Below are 27,453 nucleotides of genomic sequence, written 5' to 3'. Positions count from 1 at the left end.
TTGATTAGTGGTTTAAACATGTTAATATTCATTCTGGAAATGCAAAGGAGCTAAGGAAATGACCTTTACCTTTAAAACAGATCATCTAAAATTCTGCAGATAGTGACAGTAGATTCCTTTGATCAAATGAGTAAATATATCTCAAGTGTTTAGCACAGAATCAGGACCATAATAGGAGCTTAAGAAATGCCTGTTAACCCTGAGGAAACACAGTAAAGACCACACAAGATTTGGCAGTAAAGAATAGAAAGGTTGGAATATAATATTCTAGAAGGCGAAGAATCTAGGCTTATAATCAAGCATAACTTAGCCAGCACAAATGAGCATAACAAGGAAAGAATAAATTGTTAATTAAATAGAGGTTTTTCAAATATTCCTCATGAAAAGACCAGAGCTGCATAGTAACTTTAAACTACAAACACAGGAGAGAAATACAAAAAGGTAAATGTGAGTGAACAATCATCAACAATCATAACAGATTAAAACTATTTATATTCCAATATGGAGTAATTATTTATGGATCTCCTTAGAACTATTTCACCAACAAGAATCAAGGTGGGAATCTAGTAAGACAGAGGGTTTGGGAGTTGTTTTTGTTGTGTTTTGAAGATCTTATCAGAAGAATGGAAAGGGAAGGGGAAATAGTGGGGAAAACAAATGTGGGGAAAATTATCTTTAATTTACTCCTTTTGGATCTGGATGAACCAAAAATTGAAAAAAAACTTAATTATTTGAATTGAATTTTAAGAATGTGAGATATGACAGATCTCTGGAGGAAGACAGAGGTCAAGGCCTGGAGTCAGAAAGAACCTGGATCATAATAGGAGCCTAAGAAATGCCTGTTAACCCTATTCAAATCTGGCCTCAGACACTTACTACCTTTAGGACCCTGAGCAAGTCACTTAACTTCTTTTTGCCTCAGTTTTCTCGTCTGTAAAATGGGGTAAAATAGCATCTCCCTCATAGGGTTGTTGTGAAGATCAACTAAGATAAAAATTATAAAGCACTTATAACAGTTCCTGGCACATAGTTAAGTGCTACATAAATGTTAGCTATCATTACCATTATTATTTTTAATATTAATATTATTACCATTAGCATAGCATCAAAGGATCAGCATTTAATTGAATCTAAGTCCAGCATGCCAAAGTACCTCTCCTTTACTTAGTTTAGGATACACAGGAAGGGTGAGGGAGGGAGGAGAGGGAGAAAACTTAGAACTTAAAATTTAAAATGTTAAAAGTTTTTGTTTAAATGTAATTGAGAAAAAAATTATGTGTAAATAAATAAAATACAGCTATTTTGATTATCTTTACTATCATAATTTAGATGAAATATCTATAGTTTTAGCTGCCTTCTATGAACTCAAATATTGCAACGGGACACTTCTGAAACACTATATAGCTAAAATTCCAGTAAGCCTCAGAATTCTAAATGAATTTTGTTAGGCAGTTGGATAGCCTTCATTTTTTTTTTTTAAATCATGAAGGTATTGGTTTTGCTCCGGTGTTATTACATAGACAGAAGAATATTTTATTTGCATTATGTAAAGTATTCAGAGGCTCTTTGTGCTCTTCTAAATGTGGACGGACATGTAAAAGAGTAATACATGACGGGCAAGCATAGATAGATTGTGATCTCCATCAATGAAGGCAATATAGGCACTGATGAGATCACAGATGCATTAATATATTGGAGTAAAATAAAATATTTATCTATCTATATAGTAGCTCACCAAATACTTATAAGAACTGACTATTTTTTTTAAGACAGTGAGTGATCTATCACCAAACACCAAGGCATTCACAGCAAAGGGGTTAGAAAATGACTAATAAATCTTTAGATTTCCACAACACAGTGACCTAAAAAAGGTACAAGTATGAAGATAATGAAAATCATAAATGACTGATTCTAGAACATGAAAATCATGAACTCAAAGTACTATTTTAAATTCCTGAGGAAGCTATGCAATTAAAATTATTTATCTAAATTTATTTCTAAAATAAAAGCATAATATTCAATATCTATTCTAAAATAACCTTTTCCTAATATGCACAAAGTTAACAATATCATCAAGCAATGTATGAAGTGTAAACTTCATGGATTTTAAATTTAAATACTTCAATGGTTTTGCCTTAAGAAACTTGAATAAACACATTTACAAATGTTATCTACTAATACCAACTTATGGGCATAGAACCTTTTGTATTTTTCTATACTAATTAAAAATGAAAGTCCCATAGTCATGCCTGAATCTCTAATCTGAATTTATTTTTTACCTATGTGCTTGATTATTAAGGTTTAGCGATCCTGTCTGGTACATCTCCTCCAACTGCTTTCTGTTCCCAAAGTACAGAGCAAGGTCTGTGGCGATGATGGCTTTGCGGATGATCTCCAGCACCTGCTCATATTCACTGGAGCTCAGAGAGGAGAAGATATTGTGCCCTTCCAACTACGAAGAAATAAAAAAAAAAAAGAAGAGACCAATAAAAAGCACGAGTTCTAATCTTGTGATTGTTTCATTTATTTGGAACAAGAAAGCTAAAACCACTTTACATGCTAATGAAAATTCTTTGAAGAATAAAAGGACAATATGAGATGATTTTTTTTTCTTTAAGTTATAGTGATAATACTGCTACCATGGAAATGATAAGCAAGCTGCACATATGGTAAACACTAATCACAACACATAACTTAAACATGCTGTAATTTCTTTTAATTTGTTCATTTTTTGTCATTTTTTAAAGTCCAGCACAAGCAAATCAGAAGCACTATTTGGGCTCTGTTTTTCAAATCTCACAAATACCACACTCTATTATTTTCTATTTTACACAGAAAATTATAGACTTGCAAAGAACCTGGTCATCTAGTCCTTTCCCTAGCCTAATGGTATGATAGTTCTAAAATGACATCCACATGAAAAAATCTCTTTCTTCATTGTCTTAAGAAACACAGAATATTATATTCCACAATCTTCACTAGTTCCTCATTTCACTGTTTAACAGCCTCATTTTCAGGCAAGACTTTCCAACCTAAACACCTAGGGATGAAATTGACTTAAGGCTACTTCTCTTATTATATCCTAAGTGGAGATGAGAAACAGTTGTGTATCTTCATATATAGTAAAAGGCAATTAATTGAGATTCTAACAATTCAGAATTTATGATCATTAGAATTATGTACATGTGATTCTTTTGGGGAAAAAATTGAGATGCCTTTGCATTCTACCTTTGTCATACATAAAATGAAAAACAGTACTTTTAAGCCCTATTTCACAGGGCTACTGTAAGGATCACCTGAGATATTTCACACATACACACCTATCTATGTATCTAGGTCGTTAGAAATCTGTGTGAAATAGCTCATGTAATATATACATATATATATAAATATATATATGTACATATATATATATAATATGTGTGTGTATATGTGTATACATGTCTTTATAAACATTAAAGATATCTATGAATTTTAGCTATAACTACAGGCTTGTGAAATTAAGGTTCTCCCTCAATAGACTAATTCTCTGCTTCATGTAGTGTAAATATACTATGATTACACTTAACATCAGTTGTTCCGTCTATAGCATTCTACATTTAAACTTAATAAACTCCATTTCCTCAAATGTTATTATATAGTTGATATACTGCACTAAGATGGGCCTACCTAACATTATTGGAATTTTATGCAATCCTTGCTCACAATTTCACTGTGACATTTACTAAACAATCATAGTAAACTGGAACACATCAAGGGCCTCACGTTAAATACAAATATCTCACTCTCCTTTGGGATACCATCATAGTTGCTCTCTAAGTCTAGTGAAATAAAGACTCTGAAAAAGCTGGTGCTTCCCTTCAAAACATAAAATGACTACTGGAGTTTTTGTTTGCACTTATGTTTTCCGTACTTATATCAGAGCTGTCAAACACACAAGGGCTGGTCCACAAATACTCCTGAGTGTAGCCTGTACTAGAATAAAATGTAATTAGGAAATATTTAATAAAATAAATAGAAATAGAATCTAGGTAATGATAATATATGGTTTTCTAAGTCAACATGTACCCACAGGGATCCTCATGTAAGGTTTAGTGGCCTCAGTTTCTATTTGAGATTGACAACACTGACTTAGATTACTAAGGTCTTTCAAAGAGGCAGCAAACTCTGCACTAAGCATTTGAGTGTGATTTTTATGTCATATTAAGATCAGTGACCTCTGAGGTCCCTTCCAGATCAAAGTCACCGATCCTATGAAATACAATTCCAAAATTTTAAAGTATGTTAGTGAGAAAATATAATTTTAATATGAAATATTCCTATTTTATGATTTGCCAAACATAATTAGCATTGAGGTTTTATCATACCTGAAAAAATATTAGTAAGTATGCTATGACTACTTATCTTCTCTAAGCTAAATAAACTTAGTTCATTTAAATAAAAGGTTCTTAAATAAAAAAAAATAAGATTACAAAGGAAACCAAAAGTTATTGAAAACAAAGCAATTTTTTTTCCATCCCAGTTCAAGGACTCTCTGCAATCTATCCTTGGGTCCCCAGGTTAAGACCCTTTGATTTAAATGTTGATCAATTGTTTATCTCTGCACTCATGTTTGAGTTTTCCAAGTTCTATATATTTTTTATGATGGAACTAAAACTGGTCATTATTCAATTCAATTTAACAAACATTAATTAGAGTTCAAACATTGGGCTACGTGCTATTCTCTTAAAAAAAAGTCTGGCGTGGAGAATTATAAGTTTAATCTAAAATGCATTCATATTCTCATGCTCTACAAGAATACATGTTATCCTTTTTTGTTTGTTGATGGTCAGTTTAAGGTACACTCTGACAAGCCTCAATGCATGTGGTACGATTTGAGAGGCATGAAGAAGAATCCAAACCTCCCGCAAATTGGTTGTCGTAACATGATCCTCTTAAAAAATGCACACAGAGCTAAGAGGGATAAGAAGTTAAACTAATGTGCACTAAGCTGTGTGTGACTTATAAAATCTGCTTTATGTTGTACAGGGAAGAAAAAGTACTTCACAGGGTGGGGGGAGGGAAAGAATTGAGAAAAAGAAGGTGAACAGTAGCGAAGTCTAGCCTTGTCCACTTCATAATTTTGCCTTGGGTCACCCTAAACTCAAACTCCTTGGAAAGAGCTCACTGGACTAAACGTCAAGAGACCTGCTCTGGGGTCTTGGATCTGCCACTAATTCCCTTTGTGGCTTTTGCTGGACTGCTTTGCTTCCCTGAGCCTATTTCTTTGTCAGCAAAATGAGGGGTTTGAGCTAAATGACCTTGGGGGTCCCTTTCCACCATATGAGGGCGCAACCTCATATAATTTTAATTCTATATATTTTCATACTTATTAGTTTTGTGTCTCCTACTAATTTATAAGGTCTTTTAAGGACTAAGACATTTGTTTCTTTTATAGCTTCCCCACAATGCTATTTGCATAATAAGGTGCTTGACAAATGCTTGTTGATTATAATTAATTAGTGAAAACCATCATAACTGTATTCAGATCTCTTCACAGCTGCTGTAGGATAGGCAATAATGCTATATAGTTAGTTAAGACAAAGGAGACTGGAATGTTTATATTGTGAGGAGAAGAGTTTTCTCTTCAAATACTGGAAGTTTTTCATGCAGAAGAGGATGTGATTTGATTTCTATTTGGAACAAGAAAATAGAACCAGAAGCCTTCAAATCAAAATGGACTGAAGTTTCAGAAAAGCAAATTTAGGTTTGGTATTTCCCAAAAGTTTAATGGGTTATGTTCAGAGTCGCCATTTTAGGCCTTCAAGTGGAAACTAAATGATCATTGGTTAGTTAAGAGGGGACTCTTGTTCAGGTACAGGTTTGACTCAGTGGCCTCAAGGTTCCTTCTGAGTGGCCTCAAGGTTCCTTCTGAGTTCGATTTTGTGATCATGTGACTGATAATGCCAAGGGACAGACTTATCCCCTGTGAACTGGGCCACAGACAGAAAGAACAGTCAACATAAAAGGGTGAGAAGATAAGGAGGAGCCAGTGAAGGAGATAGAATGAACACTCAGAAGTGTAGGAGAATCTGGAGACTGTAGTTTCTTTAAATCCAAGGTAAAAGAGAATGCATTAAGAGGAAACTGTCATCACTATCAAATGCTGAAAACGAGTCAAGGAAGATGAGAACCTAAAATATGTGTTCGATTTTTTTTTAAGAAAAAGGTCCTGCGAAATCTTTCAAAAGAGTACTTTCAATAATACCAAAGCTCAGCTCTTTTTGGTGATTTTTAGTTGTGATGCTACTTAGGAGTTCAGGTACAGGAAGAGAGAAATCGCATGGTGGGGGTCATTCAGGAAGAATGGGTTGGTCAGGACTACATAGTATATTGTAAGTGAAGAAGCAAGGTATCCTAGGAGAGTACCTAGTGAAACATGGAAGGTGCAGACCCTTACACAAATTTTAGGTATGGAGCTACTTGAAGGCAGTTGGGGCAAAATGAACAGAAAGAAAACAGATGGATCAAAGAACCAGCAATGTGGTACAGTGGATAGAGTCCTGGCTCTGGAGTCAAATGGCCTGGGTTCAAATTCTGCCTCAATGCCTACTCCTTGTGTAATCTTGAACAAAATACGAATTTCCCTAAGCCTCAGGTTCCTCACTTGTAAAATGAAGGGGCTGTATTAAAGGCCTTTGAAGTCCCTTCTAGTTCTGTATTTACGAAGCTATAATCCTACAATGATGAATGGACTTAGGGTAAATAAAAAGAATGGGCAAACTGGAAAGCTATGAGGGTTGTCTTGGTGATTATAACTGCAAAGTTCGGGTTTAATTTTGAGAAATGATGAGATTTAAGATGTTACAGTGCTGCTGTCCACACCTGAAGCAACTATAAGTAAATTTATTGAGTATCATGTACAAAAATCAAAAAATGTCAAAATTAGAAAGACCCTCTGAGGTAACCCAACTTTTACCTGAACAAAATTCTTCCGACAGCATTTCCCAAACCAATCCTTCAACCTCTGCCTGAAAATCTGGAGTAGGGGCAAGGATCCCACCATCCTGCCAGAGCATGTTCTAGTTCTGAGTGGCTTTAATTGTCAGGAAGCTTTTCTTGATTGTGAAACTCCATCTGCTTAACTTTTACCCCGTTATTCCTCTCTTTGACTTCCCTTCAAATGCTTGACGAAAGCTAGCATATCTCTTTACTCAAAGCTAAACATCCCCTCTTCTTCAATATATGCCATGAACTTGAAGCTAAATGAAGAGTGTAGATCATGAATTAGACAGTGAGTATTTAAGTTGATCCTAGGGTATATTTGTATTTAGGCAGGAATCCACAAACCACTATTCTATGCTTCTCTTTCACCTGTCTTAGGGAGAAAATAAAAACTTACAGACTATGTGATTAGAAAACAAGTCAACATAGCACACTATAACGACAATTGGAAATGGAATCAAAAGACATCAGGGTTTGAATGTGAGCTCTGACACAGAACTGTTACATGACCATTGTTTTCTCTGAGCCTCAGTTTCCTCCTCTGTAAAATGGGGATAATGCTCAAAATATGTATTTCACAGAGCTGTACTGTACTGTCTCTGTAAACTGTAAAGTGCTACATAAATGTGTGCTATTATTAAGGCAAATATATTTGTCCTCTGTCTTTCAAACATGTTAGGTTAAAAATAAGCACCTTGTAAAGGGAATAGCACAACTTCTGTCCCTGAAATCTAATTTGCCACCTCTTCCACCCCATACTCACCTTTAAGCAGAAAGCAGCAAACACATATAACAGCAAAACAAGCTCACCAGGGATTTTATGTTTAAGAAAAAAAATACTACTTTCGAGTTATGTCTGAGGAACAACATAGATTTAATTCAATTTCCTGTACTTTCTACCTTCTAAATTTACAGTGTATTTATTGAATAGCATAATGATGATGCTGATGCATTAAAATATCCTCAACCATCAAAGAAAGAATACCTTATCTTCTGCATACTGACAAAAAGTAGACAAATATATGTTTGAAAGATTTCCTTCAACCACCTGTGTTGAAACAAAATGCGTTTCCTTCTTCATATCCAAATAGAAAATGCAATTTTCCAAAACATCCCATGCCCAAGCATTTTAATTAAGCAATGCTTTATTATGCTTATCTGATAGAGCAATATGCATTCTACAAAGAAATTGTTCTCTTTAACAAGAACAAGAAAATTGGAATTGTGGAAGAGAAAAAGTCTTGCCTTGGTTTTCATCCTAGTTCTCTACTAAAACTGTGCTTGAAAAAGAATCCCGGAGAGCCGGTGGCATCTACTGACTACTCCTACTCTTCAGTGAATAAGTACATCTTCCCTTCAACAGTGCTGTGATGCAAAGAACACTGGATTGGGTTTCAGGAGCCCTGTGGACTAGTCCTTTCTCTGCCACTAGAGTGAGTCACAACCTAGGGGTGTCATGGTTTATGAGTCCTGGTAACTTCTTGGTGTCCTTGTCTACAGTATGAAGGGTTTGAATTAAATGATCTCTGAACTTCCCTTTGGTTTTCACATTCTGAGTGGCTTTATGAACCATCTCTGTCTCCTCCCCCTCCATCTAGGTCATGGCTCAAAGTGAGGTTAAATGAGTCCCCTCCTTCTGAATTCATACACCAGTCTGTTCTGTGATAACTTTCCCTTCGGATTTATCCTCCCACCTTCCCTCTGCTGTGCATAAGATCTCAAGGTTTTCCACAGCCTATTTCCTACTTGGAACATACACAGAAGCTGGCCCCTTTTTCATTACTTTTAAAGTACAGAAAGGTATGACAAAAATTTTTGTTCAGAGACTTTATGCTAAAAATCTATTCCAGGTCCTCTTCCATTCAGAAAGAATCTATGATAAATCACCCAGCTCATTCCTATAATTACATAGTTGAGTAAGTTGCATTTGTTTTCAGGCCTCTCATCTGACAAATAAGAGGTTATGTTGAAATATAATAGCTGTATAAAGGCATCAGTCACCAATGAAAGTATCTAAAATAGTTAAATATTTCCGTATTACCTTTGTAACCTCTGTAACCTATACACACTACAAATCAGATATAATGTGGCTTTTTAGCCCAACTTGCATAAAGTTAGCATCTAAGAACATTTGCAAGACTTAAAACTTACAAGATCAACATTCAATTCTTCTACTTGGAAATGCAAATTAAATCTATTTGTAAAGTTCCAAACCACCAATATACAATCAGCTTCCAAAGCAGTTCGAAGAGCCAACAAGCTTTGGCTCAACTAGTAGTACTGCTTGAAGATTATTCAGACTTCATTTGGACTAGGGGATGCCATAAGTCACAGTATACCTCATAGGAGACTACGGACTAGTATGCCATGGGCCAGCAGAAATTTCAGTCACACTTCTCCACTGACACAAATAAGCATTCCTCTTCCCAAGAATGAGGAGAAATATTTATTCCACTGTGTCACCCTTTTTGTAACTGACAAAGACACGAATAATTCAAAGAAGTTTTTGTTCTATATTATCAAATAAGATATTTCTCGGCAAGCTGAATTATTTTTGTCAATTAGTGCAACCCATTATTAATGCACACTCAATGCAAACAGTTTTATAGCAACTTCTACAGGACCTGATTGTTATTTATTTTGATGGCACACAGACCACACACCATAACCACAATTTCTGGACATTCTTAAATGCTCAGATGGGCAACCTTAATGCCCACAGCTACTGATTTAGGGTCCATCAGTTAATTGGCATGAATAAAAAGATTGTATATAGGCACAAGAAAACTGAGTAATCATTGCTGGAGTGGCCTGTAAACTTCCATATAAACTTTATCAGTTAGAGCTCACATGGGGAAAAAAAATACACCTACAATAGACATGTCAAAATGTCAAAAGCACAACATATGTGAGTAAGTGTCCCAGGACTACTTTCTGTGGTTTTCTATGTACTAGCCAGTCAGTGTAGCTACCACCAAATTTGAATGAACAATAACAATCCAGTTTTTTTTCTATATTCAAAAATATACTACAGCAAATCCTGATTAGTTCAGATTAATGGGCCAGAAACTTTGAGTTTGAATAATAAAAGTTAATACAAAATACACAGTGGTATGTAACTCACTTTATACAAGTCATGAGATCATAAAAAACATGAGTATGGATCAAAAAAAGCTCTTATGAGCTAAGGTGGGGAAACCCCCCCCCAAAAAATTAAATGTTAGAGTGAAAAAAATTTTAATGCAAATAATCACTTCCTAATTAATCAACTTTGTATTTTTTTAAAAAATACTGAGACTTCACAATGCTGGAAAAAGGCAAGAAAGAATTAAGTTACTACATATGGTAATAAACTAACAAAAACTAGTCAATTAAGCACTCCTTAAAAGAAAACTGCTCTTAAAATACCTTCACAAAACTGACAAAAACATCCTATTTACACCTAAAATCTAAACTTTTAATGGAGATCTCTATAGAGATCAGTGTCCTTAATTTAGTTAGGGAAGGAGGTTGAAATGACAGCATATTTCAAATTTGCTGGGAAAACATTCAAGTATTACTTGCTACAATATGAACCAGGACTTTTTTTTTCCTTTTTTTTTTTTTTTTGGTCTTTTGGTGAAGCAATTGGGGTTAAGGGACTTGCCCAGGGTCACACAGACACTGTCATGCATCTGAGACCACATTTGAACTCAGGTCCTTTTGACTCCAAATCCAGACTTCTATCCACTGCGCCACCTAGCTGCCCCTGATGGGGTGCTTGGGTGCTTGTGCTTGTACCCCAATTTCTCCCTAGCCTCAGAAACACTGTCTCTGACAACCACTCCCCAGCCCAAGGACACTGTGCCTAGCAGTTATTCATGCATGGGCCTCAGCATGACCCTTATCTCTCTCCCTGGTACTGCTACACAGAGCTGGGCTGCTCAAGCCCCAGCCCTCAGATCATGTCTCTGGAAGCCTCCCAATTCCTTAGTAAGTTTCTGTCTTGTGAGAAAGCTTTCCCTTGTTGCAGAGCATTCTCTCATCAAGGCAGAGGAAGAGCGGTGCCTTGCCCAGCCCAAGGAGTTTTGTCCTTGGCCAGCCCAAGGACTTTTCCTCCTGCCAGACTCCAAAGATCCATACCTTTGTCATCTCCCTCCCTGTCCGGTATACTCCCTGTACTTTCCCATCCATAGCCCCCAAAGACACCTGCCCCTTTGGATTACCTCATCAGTGAACCTGGCACTTCTTTCCCATGCTCTTTTCCATGTAAATCCTAGCTCCATCCTCAGTCTCTCACAGGATCCTTTAAGAATCCTTGCCCGCTGAAAAGTGTAACAACAAATCTTTGCCACCTCGAATTAAAGAATGCTTGAGTCTGTGAATTCATTCCAGACGACCCGACCTGTACTCCGGTCTTTGAGGGGGCACAACCTCTTCAACCTTGTACACCGCAACACCCCCAGAAGTATTTTTCTAATAGTCTCTTTCACTAGTTCCCTATATGAAAGATGTGATCTAGACCATGGGTAGGTCAGTACCATGGCTAAATTTCACTACAGTTTCCAACAACCTCTATAAAATACTAAAGGATATATCTGTAGAGTTTGCCATGCATATGGAAATAAGGAAAAAATAAAGAGTAGGATAATAGGAACCCTGGATTGAGGACAGATTGGTCTACTAACTGTCCTTGAAAACAAGACATGCAGGCCCACCTAGGCCTTTCTGTTCTTGGTATCTTTCCTTTAAACAGGAAATGCCCTCCCCTTTTCCATCTTTTCAGAAGCTCCAAGGCCCTGCTCGAGTCCTACTGCCTCACAGAAGCCCAACTTGACATCTTGAACTCTTTTAATTTTTCTGAGGTTATGCACTTACTGCTTATGGAACTGCCACTACCATCATTTCACACTACTCTCATTTAGCTGATCAAATATCCATCTCATCTTCTTAACTAAGCCCTAAGCTCCCTGAGACCAGATCTTTATCTCTCCCAGAACACAGTGTAAGATGTCAAGTAAGCTTTCAAAAAATATCAACCAATGGTGTACTACGGTATAATTTAGTCTTTCAATATTGGATCTATATTCTTTACTTTGTAATGTCTTAGTTTGCAATTATGGTTTTCTATTATTTTATTATGATGTATTAATATGCATTAAATGCATTAAATATATTATACTGTATATATTACATATTATACAGTATACATTATTATATGAAGAAGAGAACAAATATTTGTTAGCAATTATTATATGCCAGGAACTATGCTAAGCACTTCTTTTAAACAAATGTCATCTCATTTGATCTTCACAACTACTGTGCCAGGCAGCTGCTATCCGGCATTAAAATGTATTAATTCATCTTTGGTATGACAGAACATAGTGATGGTTCCCTGTTTCCATTATTCTGTATTCCTAACAGTGCTCAATTCTACAACATAAATAAGCAGCCCCCAGGGTGTTAACAAAAAGTAGCTTCATTGCTATAGGTAAGACTAGAGCTAAGTATAGGGAGAAGAGGGTATTTATGATAGACAGTATTTTACAGGAAACCAAAGGCCTCCCAATCTAAAAATACCTTCCTGTGAGCACTTGATTGAGCTTGAAATGTATTAGAATTAACAACTAGAATCCCCTTGGATTAAACTACAAAATGTTCTTCTGTTAAAAGTGTAATTACGTTACAGAGGAAAGGTGAAATAAAGGTGAAAGTCATTATTATTCATGAAAATCTGAGCTTAAATTAGTTTATCACCTTTAGCTGACTAGTCCAGGGAGGGTCTGGTGAAAAAGGAGATGTACTGCTCTTCTGATGGAGGGAAGGGGTCAAGAAAGATCTAAAAGACAAAGTACCACTGCAGAACATCAGCCCCTTGTCCAGGTCTACACGTTTTGAGGTGTATTTAAGACTAGAGAAGTATAACAACAAGAGACAGAATGGAGTACAAGAATGTTTCTCATTACAATTTTGCATAAGGGTTGAGCTACCTACCACTAGAGTTTAAAGTCAATTTTAAAATAAAACTTTTAATTCACAGTCAAACTTTACTCAAATATTCCAACATAGTCACTATTTACTCCAATAGTCAAAGACTATTGGAAAGGAACGGCTAAAAGCTTGTCATCCGGTCATCGTTCCTTTGGGAGTTATACAGGAGGCAGCCTTTTTGTTGTTCAGTTGCTTCTGACTCTTCATTCGGTGTTTTCTGTGCAAAGATCCTGGAGTGGTGTGTCATTTCCTTCTCCAGCTCATTTGACAGATGAGGAAACTGAGGTATACAGGGTGCAGTGATTTGGTCACCCAGCTAGTAAGGATCTGAGGCTGGATCTGAACTCAGGAAAATGCGTCTTCCTGACTTTAGGTTCAGTGCTCTATTCATTGTGCCACCTCGCTGCCCCTAAGCACACGCCTGACATCATTACATGACAGGCAGTGTAGTCTAGTGGAAAAAACACTAGACTTGGGAGAGGAAAATCGGGGTCCAAATCTTGGTTCTTCTATTTACTATCTCGGTGAATCACTGCAATCTCTTTGGGCCTTAATTTTCTTACCTATACCTTAGGGGACTGGCCTAAATAAGGCCTATGGTCTTTTCTAGGTTCAATCCTATGACTTACAAACATAAGTTTATCACATTTATGTCATTAGTCAGAAACCTATAGTCATTTTGCTTAAATATAAAATAAACCATACCCAAATTTTGGAAGTGTTTATGTTCTGTATCACTCAACAGATAATTTTTCTAATATAGGTAAAATGAGCTAATTCAAAGTGCACATAAAGGAAGCATATCACATGAGAACACAGTGAAAGTTAGCACCATCCCTATCCAGGTGACTGAACCTTCTTAAATAATTTTAAAACCTTTAAGGAAAAAAAGAAAGGAGAAAAGAAGTTCTTAAACCCTCCAACCTTCCTGAGGTTTGCAGTCCTTCCTGAGGTTGACTTTAGGATACAAAAGTTATGTTTCTACATTGTAGCCTAAAGGCATGTGAAATTGTATGTTTAAATTAAAACATCAGTATTACCTTGGGTTTTGTACTTGTTCCTATGGCTAAATCAAAAGTGCAAAAAGAAAGACATGCTTCTGACTTTCATGCAAGATTTTTTTTATCTCAGAAAACAAAGATACTTAAATATAATACAAATTTAAGTACAGATTTTATAGTAAATGTATAAAATAGCTAAATATACAAAGAATTGCATGGTAGTAGGCCTTAGCTGGTGATCTTTGCCACATGCCACTATTTATTTCTCCCTTACAAATTACAATTATCACTTATAAAACCTATCATGCTTCAGAAAACAATGCAGGGAAATGATGAATGTATTTGTCTGGCATGCACATAAGAAGTGTTGTGTGGAGGTAGCATATTCAGTCCCCTTACCTGTAGGAGGGATACTGTCTGCGAAAAATGGTGCTGCTCCATGGTTGAGGTGGAATAGAGAGCTGCCAAAGGGTGATCAAACTTCTGAAGGTAGCTATTACTGAATCCCCTGTGGTCCAGGTCATGACATAGGCATGCAATCAGAAGTCCTTTTCGCTAAAGAAATGCAGCACAGATGTTCAGAGGAAGGAAATGGGCTGTGATGAAACTCATACCTTGCCTTGAATGTCACAATAACAATTTTCAACAATGCTATCAACTCCCTCTTGCCCCCACAGAGAAACATGTAGATTCTGCCAGCACTTAGCACAGTGACTGGCACATAGAAGGCACTTAATAAATGTTTACTGATTGATTGACAAGATCCCAGTCCCAGCCTTTTCCCTTTCTTCTTTATCTTCAGCTGAAACTTCCCCAGGGGCATCCAATTTCTCTATTCATTTATAGCCAGTGTGACAGTGAAGGAAAAAGGTGAAAGAACAGTGACAAAGTATCAGTAAGGAAAGTGACTTGGAGCAAATCAAATTCATTTGATTTTTTTAAAAAAAAATTATCCGTGTGTCTGTCTCATTGTTCTTTACTCTGAACGAGAACTAACTATAGGTCAGACAAGGGTTCAATTAGCAATAAGCAAAGGGTACATGGAGGGGAATAATGAAAAAAAAAGCCAAGAAGATAAAACTGTGCCAAGGGCTGAAGGCCCTTGAATGTCAGGGAAAATGGAACTTTCTTTGGTAGGTAATATGTAGTCATTGAAGACTTTAAGCATAGGAATTGATATGATTAGTTCTATGCCTCTGAGAGACAATTCCATTATGGATATGAAGGATGCACTGTTAAGGGGAGAAAGTACAGGCCAGGAAGATATTACAAAGTCATCATATTAATCAAAGTTGGTGACAATGAGGGCCTGGACTAGAGTAGGGACATTGGGAACACAAAGAAGGGGAGAGATGTGAGAAATGTTACAGAGATAGATTGTACAGAACTTGGTGCTAAGTTGCAGATACATTTTGCAAATAATTTTAAGTGTAATCTTCACACCTGCATTTTGCACACAAAAAGAATATGGTAATGGCATAAACTAAAAATTTGGGCTAAAAAAATAACAAAAAACATCTGTTTGGTGTGCCCTCAATAACTATGAGCTTTAAGTAAAGTCCATTAGAGTCTCAAAGTACTTCAGTTATTTGGCTACACAGAATAGCGTTTTCTCTAGGTTTAGCTGAAACGGGAAGCAGTTTTTCTGTCTATACCTACCTCTAGATCTGTAAAAAGCCCTTGATTATTCTGAAGTATGGCATACATGCAATGTGCCACAGTAACTGCATGTTTCCAGTTGTGATAAGGAACTCGTCGATAGTTTTTCTTAACAGACATAATAAAACGACATAACTTTTCATAGTCAAAGCTGTAGGGAAAAGAAATTGTTATGATAGCAAAAAATTTAAATCAGTTTAAGTCAATTAAAAACTATATACTCTAAAAGAAAAATGTCAAAACATGGTTTTATACACATGTGTCTTATTATCCCTATAGCTAATTAGTATGCAAAAGGCAGGGTATGCTTTTGTTTTTGCCTTTCTTTGGATATCCAGCCCTTACCAGAGTGCCTGGGACACAGCAGTGCTTGACAAACTTTTGTTGACTAATTGATATATTAATACATCCACAAATACATACATGTATGTTTATATGCATATAAGTTAATATGACAATTACCTGTGAAATTATCTATGTGGAATTTCCCAGTGTAGGAACTTTTACCAACTTAAAGAGAGAACTATCTGTAAAGTATAGCCCTTGGAAGCTGCCCGAGGTCCAGAAATGTTAAATGATTTCACACAGTCACATCGGCAAAAAAATGTAAAATGCAGGATCTAAACCCAGTGCTCTGATGTGAAGTCAAGACTTGATCCACTAAGTAACAATGCCCTCCCTCTCTCTCCTCCTTCCAACCATCCATCCATCCACCCATCTATCCACCCATCTATCCACCCATCTATGCATGCATGCATCTATCCTTCTATGTACACAGCAGTAAACAGGATTATGGGAAGAACAGGGATCTTAGTGGTTAACTAGCATAACTCCTTCATTTTAGAGATGTAAAGAACAGAGGCCTAGGGTTTAAATATGTGCACAGCATACATCACACACACACACACACACACACACACACACACACACACACACACATATATCTAAAGTTTCATCAGTGTGTGCATTCTTTGTAACAATCTCTCCCTACCATTCCTTATCCAAATTATTAATTAGTTGCTGTGGCCATGTCTTTTATTATGAGTTCTATGTGCTCAATTAGCCTGGTCCATGAATAACGTATGTACAGTCTGTCTACAGACTCAAGTTAAAAGCTTTTCTATCTTGATAGGACCTGCTTGAGCTTGTGTCTGGCAAAGCCTCTGGGTACCCAAAGTCATTTCCATGGTGGGAACAGAGCAGTAATTTGATGGATGATATGTCATACCCACACACACACCTCTTCCTATTGCTAAAAGAAGAAAGTTACAAGGAAAAAATGTGTATATTCCTGCCTCCCTCACTTTTTTCTCCCTATAAATCAGAGTTGAAGTATAGAAACTCTGAGAAAAGTATTGGCAGAATTCCTTACTCACAGTGAGGGATCCCTAAATCAGATCTCTTAAAAATGAGGAGATATATGTGTATATGCATTTCCACTGAAAATGTATACTGGTCAATAAGATGCACCTGTCTAAATATATGTTTCTACATATATTTGAAATACACCTTACCATTTTTAAGAAGGTAGGGAAAAGCAGGCATAACTGCTTATCTAACCCTCCTTCATTTTACATGGAAATACATCTAACTTTCTCTCTTCTCTTTCTAGTAAGGGAGACTTGGCTAAACTCAAGAGACTGGCCTGGATAAACTGAGAAAAACTGGGAAAATCTAAGGTTTGCAATCTTCCAAACCAGTCTTAAAATCTAAACTAGACAACCAAGGTATGTATTAAATCAACACTGCTTAAAAATATACAGCCACAAAGCATCCAAACCCCTGTAAATCTCATCTCTGCAAGCATTTCTGCACTTTACTTGCGTTCAATGAAAACAAAGTACTGTATACAGCTTGGAAAAAGTTGTTATGTAGAATAAATATCCCAAACTATAAAATACAAAGTGGGGAATTGAATCACAAGTGTTTTCTATACAAGTACAACTCCATTTTAAAGTATGAAATCTAAATTACCTCATTTGGGGTTTCTTGGCAAAGATACCGGCGTGAATTGCCATTTCCTTCTCCAGCTCATTTGACAGATGAAGAAACTGAGGCAAACAGGGTTAAGTGACTTGCCCAGGATCACACAACTAGTAAGGGTCTAAGGCAGGATTTGAACTCAGGAACCTATGTTTTTGTGACTTCAATCCTGGTGCTCTATCAATTGTGCCACCCAGCTGCCCCTAATGTATTCTGAATAACTGTGGGTAAAGGCGGCTACACAGAGTAACTTCTACTAGGCAGTTCAGATCTATAGACTGAGAAGAAAACACTTGGCACTCACCAGTACTATAGGGATTAGTTAGATCATGGTAAATAAACTAAAAGCCTGATGGACACTGGTTCCCAAAATACAAATATTTAAAGACTACCTAAATTCCTAGCATATAAGCATCAGTTGGAAGCTATGGGGTGTGAAGGACTTAAAGATGAGAGGAAAACAAACTTTTTTTTTTAAAGAAACCGAGCTGTCATAGTTACAACTAGTGATAGAGCGACAAATATGCCTTTTTTAATGCTCGCTTTAATAGAAATATTTTATGGTTTTAAGTATAGTAAGGACTGTTAAGGGCTCCCCTGAACTTGTCTTTTTGAGTTGTCATATTTTCCAGAAAAACTGGAACCAGCCAGAGCATGCAGGAGGCTGAATGTGTCTAGGACAAAGCTCCCAACCTGAGCTGACATGATGTTTGCATCCCAAGCTGGACTGTCTGTGTGTCCTTTGGAGTTAAGACAGGCTCCAGACAGTCTGTACTATTCTACACTAGCCTTGTGAAGGTGGAAATATGTGTAGATAAGTGGACCCTTCTATTTTCATAGTCTAGAAGTCCCCAAGGAAAAAGAACGCAGCTTTTGCCATTGACTTGCTCCTCCCCTTTGGAAGGACTTTTGTCCTTTTCCCATCATCTTTACTGCACCTTTCCCCCTCCTTGTTCTCTTCCTGGTATCTTCCCCTTCCTTTGTCCCGCTGTTGTTAAAAAGGCAAACTTCTGTATGGATTGGGGAACTCTTTGCTCTGGCTTTGGGTTCTACATGCATGTTCATTTCTCTAATAATAAACCTAATTTTTCACATAACTTTCGTAAAGTTGTGATTTGCTATTGACAAGTAGAAAGTAGATATTAATTCACAGGCTGCTCTTTAAATAAACATTTTTGAAAATTAAAAAAGAGAGTATCTTAAATATTATCTTTCTTAGTAATGTCTGAAATACTGTAAGTATTGAAGATCATATTTTCTGGTTGAGCTCTGGTCTTTTCAATCAGGAAAGTCTGGAAGTCCCCTACTTCATTTAATGCGCACTCCTCCCCTGAAAGAGTACGCTAAGTTTCGCTGGGTAATTGATCCTTGGTATTATTTATCTGTTGAGCCCTCTTCAGACACAGCCTGACAGCAGCTGCCCAACCTTCATGTACAGTGTCTTACAAGAACTGAAAAGCCTCTTTCTGACTTTCCCTAGAACCTCAAAATCTCCTTTTTAGTGAGAAAAAAACCCAAAAAAACCAATAACACAGTTTTATATTTTTGAAAGTTCAGTATACAAATAATAACAAATCGAAGAGGGAGAGGTATATGGTATAAAAGGAAATTATATAATCAAAAACAACACTCAAATTTCTGAAAATGTATCTTGGAAATTCATACCAGGCTGTCCCACAGGACTGATGTACCATGTAGACAAAAATGGCAGGCCACATTTCCTCAAAAGGACTGATATCAAAATGATACCTGAAATTAGAAGAGATAAATTCACTTAGGGTACATGTAACATAAAATAAACACAAAGATGAAAAGGGAGAAGATAGATTGCCTAGTTATATATCAAATGATTTAAAATAATTACAGAATGGAATAGCTAGAAGCGCGCTTGAAGTCATCAATCTTTTTTACTTTCCCAGACAAATCCTTGAAAAAGCAAATTTCATAGGTTCCCTTAAAAACCTTGTCCAACGTTTAAGACACTACTTGATTGTTAAGATGCAATATTATCAAATGAAACCAGTCGAATGTCTTAATTTATTTACAAGATGACTGCCCATTCTTAGTCCCTTACAATTTTTTTAAACAATTTTGTTCATTAAAATGAAAAGAAAATGGCTTTCTTTTCAAAGTTAGTCTCAGAATTTTCATAATCATACATTGCCACAAAAAGAATATAATAATGTAGAAGTTACTTATTCTAATCCTATAACCCATTCTATTGTAAACTCAGTTCACATTTGTTAAATTAGATTCAAATAAATTCAATTCACAGTTATTTGCTACCTGAAGGAAGTGTGCTAGGTTCTAGTTCAAACTTTATATCTGAAACAATAGATTTTATGAGTACAAAAAAGCTCACAATTCAATTTCTTTGTGGAGGCTTGCTGGGACTGTGAAATGCATGAGGTTTTGCCATTCTTCTGCAGTACATATGCTGTGATAGGAAAGCTTTTCCATAGTTACTCGGTAAATGCACTCTGAATGGCGAATTCTTTGATACATCTGGAAGAAAAATTTCAGTAAGAAATTAATACAGTTCCATAAATGCATTCTGTAAGGCTCAGAATTTTTCATGTAAAAGATTCGCAACTTTTCATCCAGATCAAAACATTGCTCCCACCCTAATCTACAGAAACACACATTCATATATTACAGCAACTCTAGAGATCACCACACAGTTCTGTTTAAAATTTTGTTATATTCTGTTTTGTAATGTTCCAAAATATTGAGTTTTATAGAAATGAACAAGGTTTTCTTAAAAATGAGGTGGTCTGTGTCATAGATCATGCTGTCAAAAGTTGCAACACTAGGAGAAACACAAGTTATACTCTTAAAGGGCAAAGAACAAAGTAAAAAATGTGGACTAAAGGGGAAAACAACAATAACCACAACACACCATCCTTCTGATTAGAGAAAAGCTAGTCATGGGAAAGTCTTATTGATGAATGTGATATGTACATGACTAATTTATTTTCTTTTTCTACTTCCATCAATGTACTTTATATATCAACACAGCAGAGGATCATAATGTGTGTGGGAAAATAAACTTTAACTATCATCTATGAAAATATCTAAGACTTTATCCAGTGAAGATAATTCAGGACCATGCTTTATATTCCACTAAAGACACAGCAGTGAGAGTGAAAGCAGGGACTCGCCTGAGCTCTCCCCCAAATCCCTTCAAATACCTTTGAAAAGTGATTATGGACAAATTCTAGAGTGGAAGAACCAAAAAAAGGCAGAGTGATACAGATTTCCAGCCCAAGACAACCTGAAAGGCTGGCAGGAAGGGTTTGTTGCATCAGCCTGAGAGACGAGCAGGGTCTAGCACAGGTCATGCCAGTACAGACCCAGCCCCAGCAAAGACAGAGCAGGTCTCTGGGGACTGAATCACAGGCAATAGTGGTGGTTTCCAGATTTCTCAGCCCACAAACATCAGAGACAACTTAGAAGGTCAGGGGAGGATTCTGTTGGAACTAGGTGAGAGAAGCACAGTCCAGCTCAAGGTACTCCTAGGTACAGCCCTAGCCCCAGCAAATCAGGAGTGGGCCTTGGGAGTGACTGAATTGGCAGCAGCAATGGCAGCAGGAGTAGCAGCAGCAGTAGCAATGGCTGCTCCTGGAGTTATCAGCCCACAGATGAAACATCTGAAAGTCACCCATCTCAACTAATGGGAGCCAAGATGGAGAGGTAAGCAGTAAGTTCCTCTTACTCTCCCTTTTTGACCTTAAAAACTCAGAATATTGCCCCAGGAAAAATCCTGAAATAGTGGGGTCAGCAGAAAGACAAGGCACAGCAGTCTTTTAGCTTGGGAGGTTAGGGGGATCAATGGGAAAGGTCCCTCTTGCTGTGGCTGAAGGGGACCAGTAAAGGATGAGAGGTGTCCCAGCAAGCAAGGGGCAGCCCAACCTCAGCAAGTCAGTGGGACATCCTGAGCCCCAGGGTGGTGAAGCAGGCAGGTGCCAACACCAGGCACATACTAGCCAACACCACCAGCTCCAGCTCAGCAGTATGAGACCCCTACAGCCTCCAGCTGCCAACACCTGAGGCCCCCACCACACAAAACCAGTAACCAGGACCCTAGCCCCAGCACAAGAAGCCTGGGACAGTGCCCCCTGTGCCCTAGAAGCAGAGATCAATTTCAAAAGCCAGAAAAAAGGCAAAAACATGAGCAAGAAGCAACAAAGAAAAACAACGACAGAGAAGAATCTTGGTGACAGGGAACATCAAAATACAAATTCAGGACAGGACAACATTGTCAATATACCCACATCTGAAACCTCAAAGGGAAATACGAACTGGTTTCAAGGCCAAAAAGCCTTCTTGGAAGAGTTCAAGAATGATTTAAAAGTCAAATAAGAGGGGTAGAAGAAAAATTGAACAATTCCTTTAAAAATACAATTGATAGAATGGGGAAAAAGTACACTGAAGAAAACAACTTAAAAAGTAGAAATGGCCAAATGGAAAAGGAGTTACAAAAGTTAACTGAAGAAAAACAATTTGTTAAAAATTAAAATTGGGCAAGTGGAATCTAATGACTTACAAGACATCAAGAATCAGTCAAACAAAATCAAAAGAATGGAAAAATAGAAGAAAATGTAAAATGCCCCATTGGAAAAACAACTGACCTGGAAAATAGATCCAGGAGAGATAATTTAAGTATTACTGGTCTACCTGAAAGCCAAGATCAAAAAGAGCCTGGACAGTATCTTTCAGGAAATCATAAAGGAAAACTGCCCTGAGGTCTTAGGACCAGAGGGCAAAAGAGTCATCAAAAGAATCAACCAGTTACCTCCTGAAAGAGATCCTGAAAATTTCAAGGAATATCGTAGCCAAATTCCAGAATTATTAGGCCAAGGAGAAAATACTGCAAGCAGCCAGAAAGAAACAATTCAAATACCATGGAACCACAGTCAGGATTATGCAGGACTTTGCAGCTTTTATATTAAAAGATTGGAGGGCTTGGAATATGATATTCCATAAGGCAAAGAAGCTTGGATTACAACCAAGGATCAACCACCTAGCGAAACTGAGCATGCTCTTTCAGCAGAGGAGATGGACATTAAATGAAATAGGGGACTTCCAGACTTTCCTGATTGAAAAGACCAGCGCTCAACAGAAAATATGATCTTCAAATACAAGACTCAAGAGAGGCATAAAACGGTAAACAAGAGAGGAAAAAAACCCCCACGTTGTTCAATAAGGGCAAACTGTTTACATCCCTACATGGGAAGATGATACTTGTAACTCTTGATATCTTTATTACAACATTTAGAAAGCACATACATAGACAAAGGGGGTGGGTTTAAAATGACTTTGATGTGATGATAAAAAAAACCTAATTAAATGGTGAAAAGGGACTGTAATGGGAGAAGAGGAAAGGAGGAGGCAGAAAAGAGTAAATTACATCACATGAAGAGAGAGGCACAAAGACCTATCACAGTAGAGGAAAAGAACAGAGGGAGATGAGCATTGTTTGAACTTTACTTTCATCAGAATTGGCTCAAGGAGGGAATAACATACTCAGAATATGAAAGAACCAACATCTTACACAGTATACCAAAATAAAATCAAAATGGGTACACAGTTTAGATATAAAGGCTGATAGTATAAGCAAAATGGAAGCACAAGGAATAGTTTACCTGTCATATTTATGGAGAATGGAAGAATTTATGACCAAACAAGAGATAGAGAACATTATGAAATGAAAAATGGATAATTTTGATTACATTTAGTTGAAAAGCTTTTGCACGAACAAAGCCAATGCAACCAAGATTAGGAGGGAAGCAGAGAACTGGGAAAGAATTTTTATAACCTGTCTCTGATAAAGGCCTCATTTCTAAAATATATAGAGAATTGAGTCAAATTTATAAGAATACAAGTCATTCTCCAATTGATAAATGATCAAACAATATGAACAGGCAGTTTTCAGATGAAGAAATTATAGCTATCTATAGTCATGTGAAAAAATGCTCCAAATCACTACTGATGAAAGAACCACAAATCAAAACAGCTCTGAGGTACAACATCACAACCTAACAGACTGGCCAATATGACAAAACAGGAAAATGACAAATGTTGGAGAAGATGTAGGAAAACAATGATCCAACCATTCTGGAGAGCAATTTGGAACTATGCCCAAAGGGCTATAAAACTGTGTATATTCTTTGACCCAGCAATAGCACTTCTAGGGTTGTATCCCAAACGGGAAAAGGACCCAACGTGTACAAAAATAAGGATAGCAGCTTTTTGTGGTGGCAAAGAACTGGAAATTGAGGGGATGCCCATCAAGTGTGGAATGGCTAAACAAGCTGTGGTATATGAATATAATGGAGTACTATTGTATTATAAGAAATGATGAGCAAGTGGACTTCAGAAAAACCTGGAAAGACTTGTATGGACTGATGCTGAGTGAAGTGAGCAGAACCAGGACAACATTGTACACAGTAACAGCCACATTATGTGAGGACTGACTCTGATAGACTTATCTCTTCTTAGCAATGCAAAGATCTAAGACATCTCCAAAAAACTCATGATGGAAAATGCTGTCCACATCCAGAAAAAGAACTGTGGAGTCTGAATGCAGATCGAAGAATATTATTTGCTTTCCCTTTTTGTTGTTGTTTTTTTTGTTTCCTCTTTCTCATGGTTTCTCCCATTGGTTCTAATGACTAAAGTGAAAATAGGTTCAATATGACTGTATATGTACAGCCTATATCAAACAGGGGTGGGAGGAGGGGAGAGATGGGGAGAAAATTTGGAACTCAAAATCTTGTGGAAGTGAATGTTGAAAACTAAAAATAAATAAATTAATTTAAAAAGAGCTACTTCACCATTATTATGTCCTAAATCCGTCAGAGAGACAACACTTATGCAAACATTTTTGTTTGTTTGTTTGTTTTTGGTTTTTTTAGGCAATTGGGGTTAAGTGACTTGCCCAGGGTCTCATAGCTAGTAAGTGTCAAGTGTTTGGTCTGAGGCCAGGCTGACTTCAGGGCCAGTGCTCTATCCACTGCGCCATCTAGCTGCCCTGGAACATTTTTTAAAAGATGAAAGTCAAGCACCAGGCTTCCTACTTTCATGACTTAGTAAAGAGCCTCTGAAGAACAAAAGCCTCAAAGAAGCACTGAGTTTAAGTGCTTCTAAGTATCAAAATCTTAAATTCAGTCTCAACCTCAAACCATATTTATCCCCAAACTAAGAATTACGCTTATCTTTTGAAAGAGCTCTCTAGAAAAGAAGCAGAAGGAGAAATGAATAGAAATCAAGTGTTTTCAAAAGCAGGAAGAAGGAAAAACACAAAGACAAAAAACCACTAGCTCTGGAAGGTCAGCCTCTACAATCAATTGCTTTTGTAATTTGCTGAACATGAGAAGTGTTCTAGGTATCCCAGAGTCCCAATGCTCTTAGAACACATAGTGTTTGTTTATTACTAAGTCTTGTGGAGCAAGTAATTTAAGCAATTACTAGACCAGAACAGAGGAACAACTGTATACAGATACTTGCTGTGAGTAGAATTTTAAGGAGGAGCTGCATATAACAACTGCCTGTGGCAAGCTGAATTGACATAAAAGGAAACTGTAACGTTCTTTGATGGGATATTAAAAGTAGTTTAGCATGAATGATGCTGGACTAGGGTCAGAGCTCACCTAAAAGGTACTAGAAGCATCTTCTCCCGATACTGTGTTTTTTAAGTGACAACAAGTATTTAAACTATATAGTTGGTAAGCAAAGCAAAGGTATCATACATCTAAATTTACAATGCAAAGCAGCATATATCACATTTCTGTCAAACATAATAAACTAGTTGTCATCAAACAGTTAATAACATGAACACAATTTTAATTATAATTAATAAGACTAATGTTATTCCTTGAGGTTAAAGAGCAGGTTATTAAAGGAGCAAGGAGCGGAAAGAAAAGAGAAAGGATATTTAACTTAATTACACGCCAGTCTCAAATAATAAGCTCTTCTGTTTGGCATTTAAAGCCCTTCAAAACCTTAACCCTTCTTACCTTTTCAGTTTTCTTCTATTTGACTCCCCTACCCCAATGCATGATTCTACTACACTGGGATTACTTCTCTAGGTTCCATTTCCACACTTTTGCACTGGGTGAAATATTCTGCACCTTTGAGTTGTTTTTTTTTTAAGACTTAGCTCAAGTCCCACCTTTTCCAGAAGGCCTTTCTTTATCTTTCCAGTTGCTAGTGCCTTCCCCTCTTAGATTACCTTGCTTCTACCCTATATGTATATCTCGTATATCCTTAGTTATTCATACACTGGAGAAGGAAATGGCAAACCACGATATATAAAATCAGCAGAATTTAAGCAAAGACTAACCTGCCTGTTACGTTCTCTTGGAGACATACTGAACAACTAAAACTTCCTCACCTTTTCGGTCTGTGACAACCAATTTAGGTGTTCTATGGGAATGAAACACTTTCTCCCATCTCCCATGCAAACTCAGAAGTTTTACCACATGAGTACACAGGTCAAGAGTCCCCCTTTTACCTATTCTATATTTTCTATTTCAAAATAAGAAAGGCAAATGAACCAAAATTCTTCCAGTGAAATCTCAGCTTTATATGGCAAATAAAAATGTGTCTCTGGGCATCTGTTAACTAAAAAAACCAGGAGAAACTGAATTATGCTGATATAACAAGTTAAGTTTCCTTAAAAATGACTGCTCTCAAAATATCTCTGGTACTAATCCCTTAAAAAGTCTTTGTGTATGTGATGAAACAAAAAAAAAAAAATTGAATCTTATGGTTAAGTGATAAATTGTTAAAAAAAAGGAATAATACACTGAATAATATTTTAACATCTAAATAACAAGATATGTAACAGTATTCCTATATTGCCTTACTAAAAGACTGTACATAAAATCTTCTGAAAGAGGGATGAGGAGTTGGGCCCCACTCACCTAGAATCAGGATTCTAATGAAGGGGCAAAGATCAAATGTTTATGCAAAAGTTTATACAATTAAGACTTTGTAAGAAAGTGGTAAAGGATCTGTATAATCTTTCTCTGAAAGTGTTCTATATGGGAATGTTTTTGAAGACAAGGTATTGCATCAATTAATACTTAAGTGACTACATAATTTGAGACGTACCAAGAAATGGCAGTAAAGCTATGAGTCTATCATATGAAAACTACCTGTCATTTAAACTGAATCTAAACAAAATCACAGCTTCCACTTAATCCAGGAAAAATTGAGTCAATTCTCTACCTAAATCAGTTAAGCCAACTATCTAATATATTACAGGCTAGTAGTTTTTCAGCTTTTTTTATTTAAACCTCCTCTACTGGTGTTATGTATACAAAGTCTAAAAACTGCATTTCTTCAAATTAAATTTGTTCAGGTGAAAATTCTAAGAAAAAAAGAAAGAGAAAACATTTTGGTAATCAAGGTGACAATTCTAAGTAAAAGGCATTAGTTACTAATAATCAATTAACACATATTAGGATCAGCTGTCTCCTGAATAAGACTCACAAAGGAAGAAAAGAATTACTAGATACATTGTGATCTCCCCAGCAGGAGGAATATCTATATATAATGAAATCAAAGCTGCAAGACTTCTAATCATTCCTACTTTCTATTGTTTTTAAGTATGTGTTCAAAAGAGAAATGAAAACTTATTTCATGGAAAGTCTACCATATTCAGCACTTTTTGTCAACCTCTTCTTAAGTGATCCTTTGCTACTTCTCTATCTGATACCTTTACTGCAGTTGGCTTGTCGTCACTTGCCTCTAGTCTCTGCCTTTACTTCACATTCTTTTTTCCCTCGTCCACTTAATATGCTTCTTTCTAAAATTCAATTTATTCAAATTCATTCCAATTTCACTTCCT

General features: G+C 36.7%; 1 protein-coding gene across 1 annotated transcript in view; it reads right to left on the bottom strand.

Moving 5' to 3' along the window:
* The window catches only part of PDE10A (phosphodiesterase 10A), a 394,215-nt gene that overhangs the window by 51,782 nt on the left and 314,980 nt on the right, over positions 1 to 27,453 (bottom strand). Inside the window, exons 15-19 of the mRNA XM_078155052.1 lie at positions 19,960 to 20,102; positions 19,263 to 19,346; positions 15,615 to 15,765; positions 14,355 to 14,510; positions 2,280 to 2,452 (exon numbers count right to left, since the gene is read on the bottom strand). Coding sequence (XP_078011178.1) covers positions 2,280 to 2,452; positions 14,355 to 14,510; positions 15,615 to 15,765; positions 19,263 to 19,346; positions 19,960 to 20,102 — 707 coding nt within the window. The remainder of the gene's footprint in view (positions 1 to 2,279; positions 2,453 to 14,354; positions 14,511 to 15,614; positions 15,766 to 19,262; positions 19,347 to 19,959; positions 20,103 to 27,453) is intronic.

This window comes from Phascolarctos cinereus, unplaced genomic scaffold, assembly GCF_003287225.1.
Source record: "Phascolarctos cinereus isolate Bilbo 61053 unplaced genomic scaffold, phaCin_HiC Scaffold_5;HRSCAF=322, whole genome shotgun sequence".
In the NCBI taxonomy this organism is placed as follows: domain Eukaryota; kingdom Metazoa; phylum Chordata; class Mammalia; order Diprotodontia; family Phascolarctidae; genus Phascolarctos; species Phascolarctos cinereus.
This window is presented reverse-complemented; position numbering and strand designations above follow the sequence as displayed.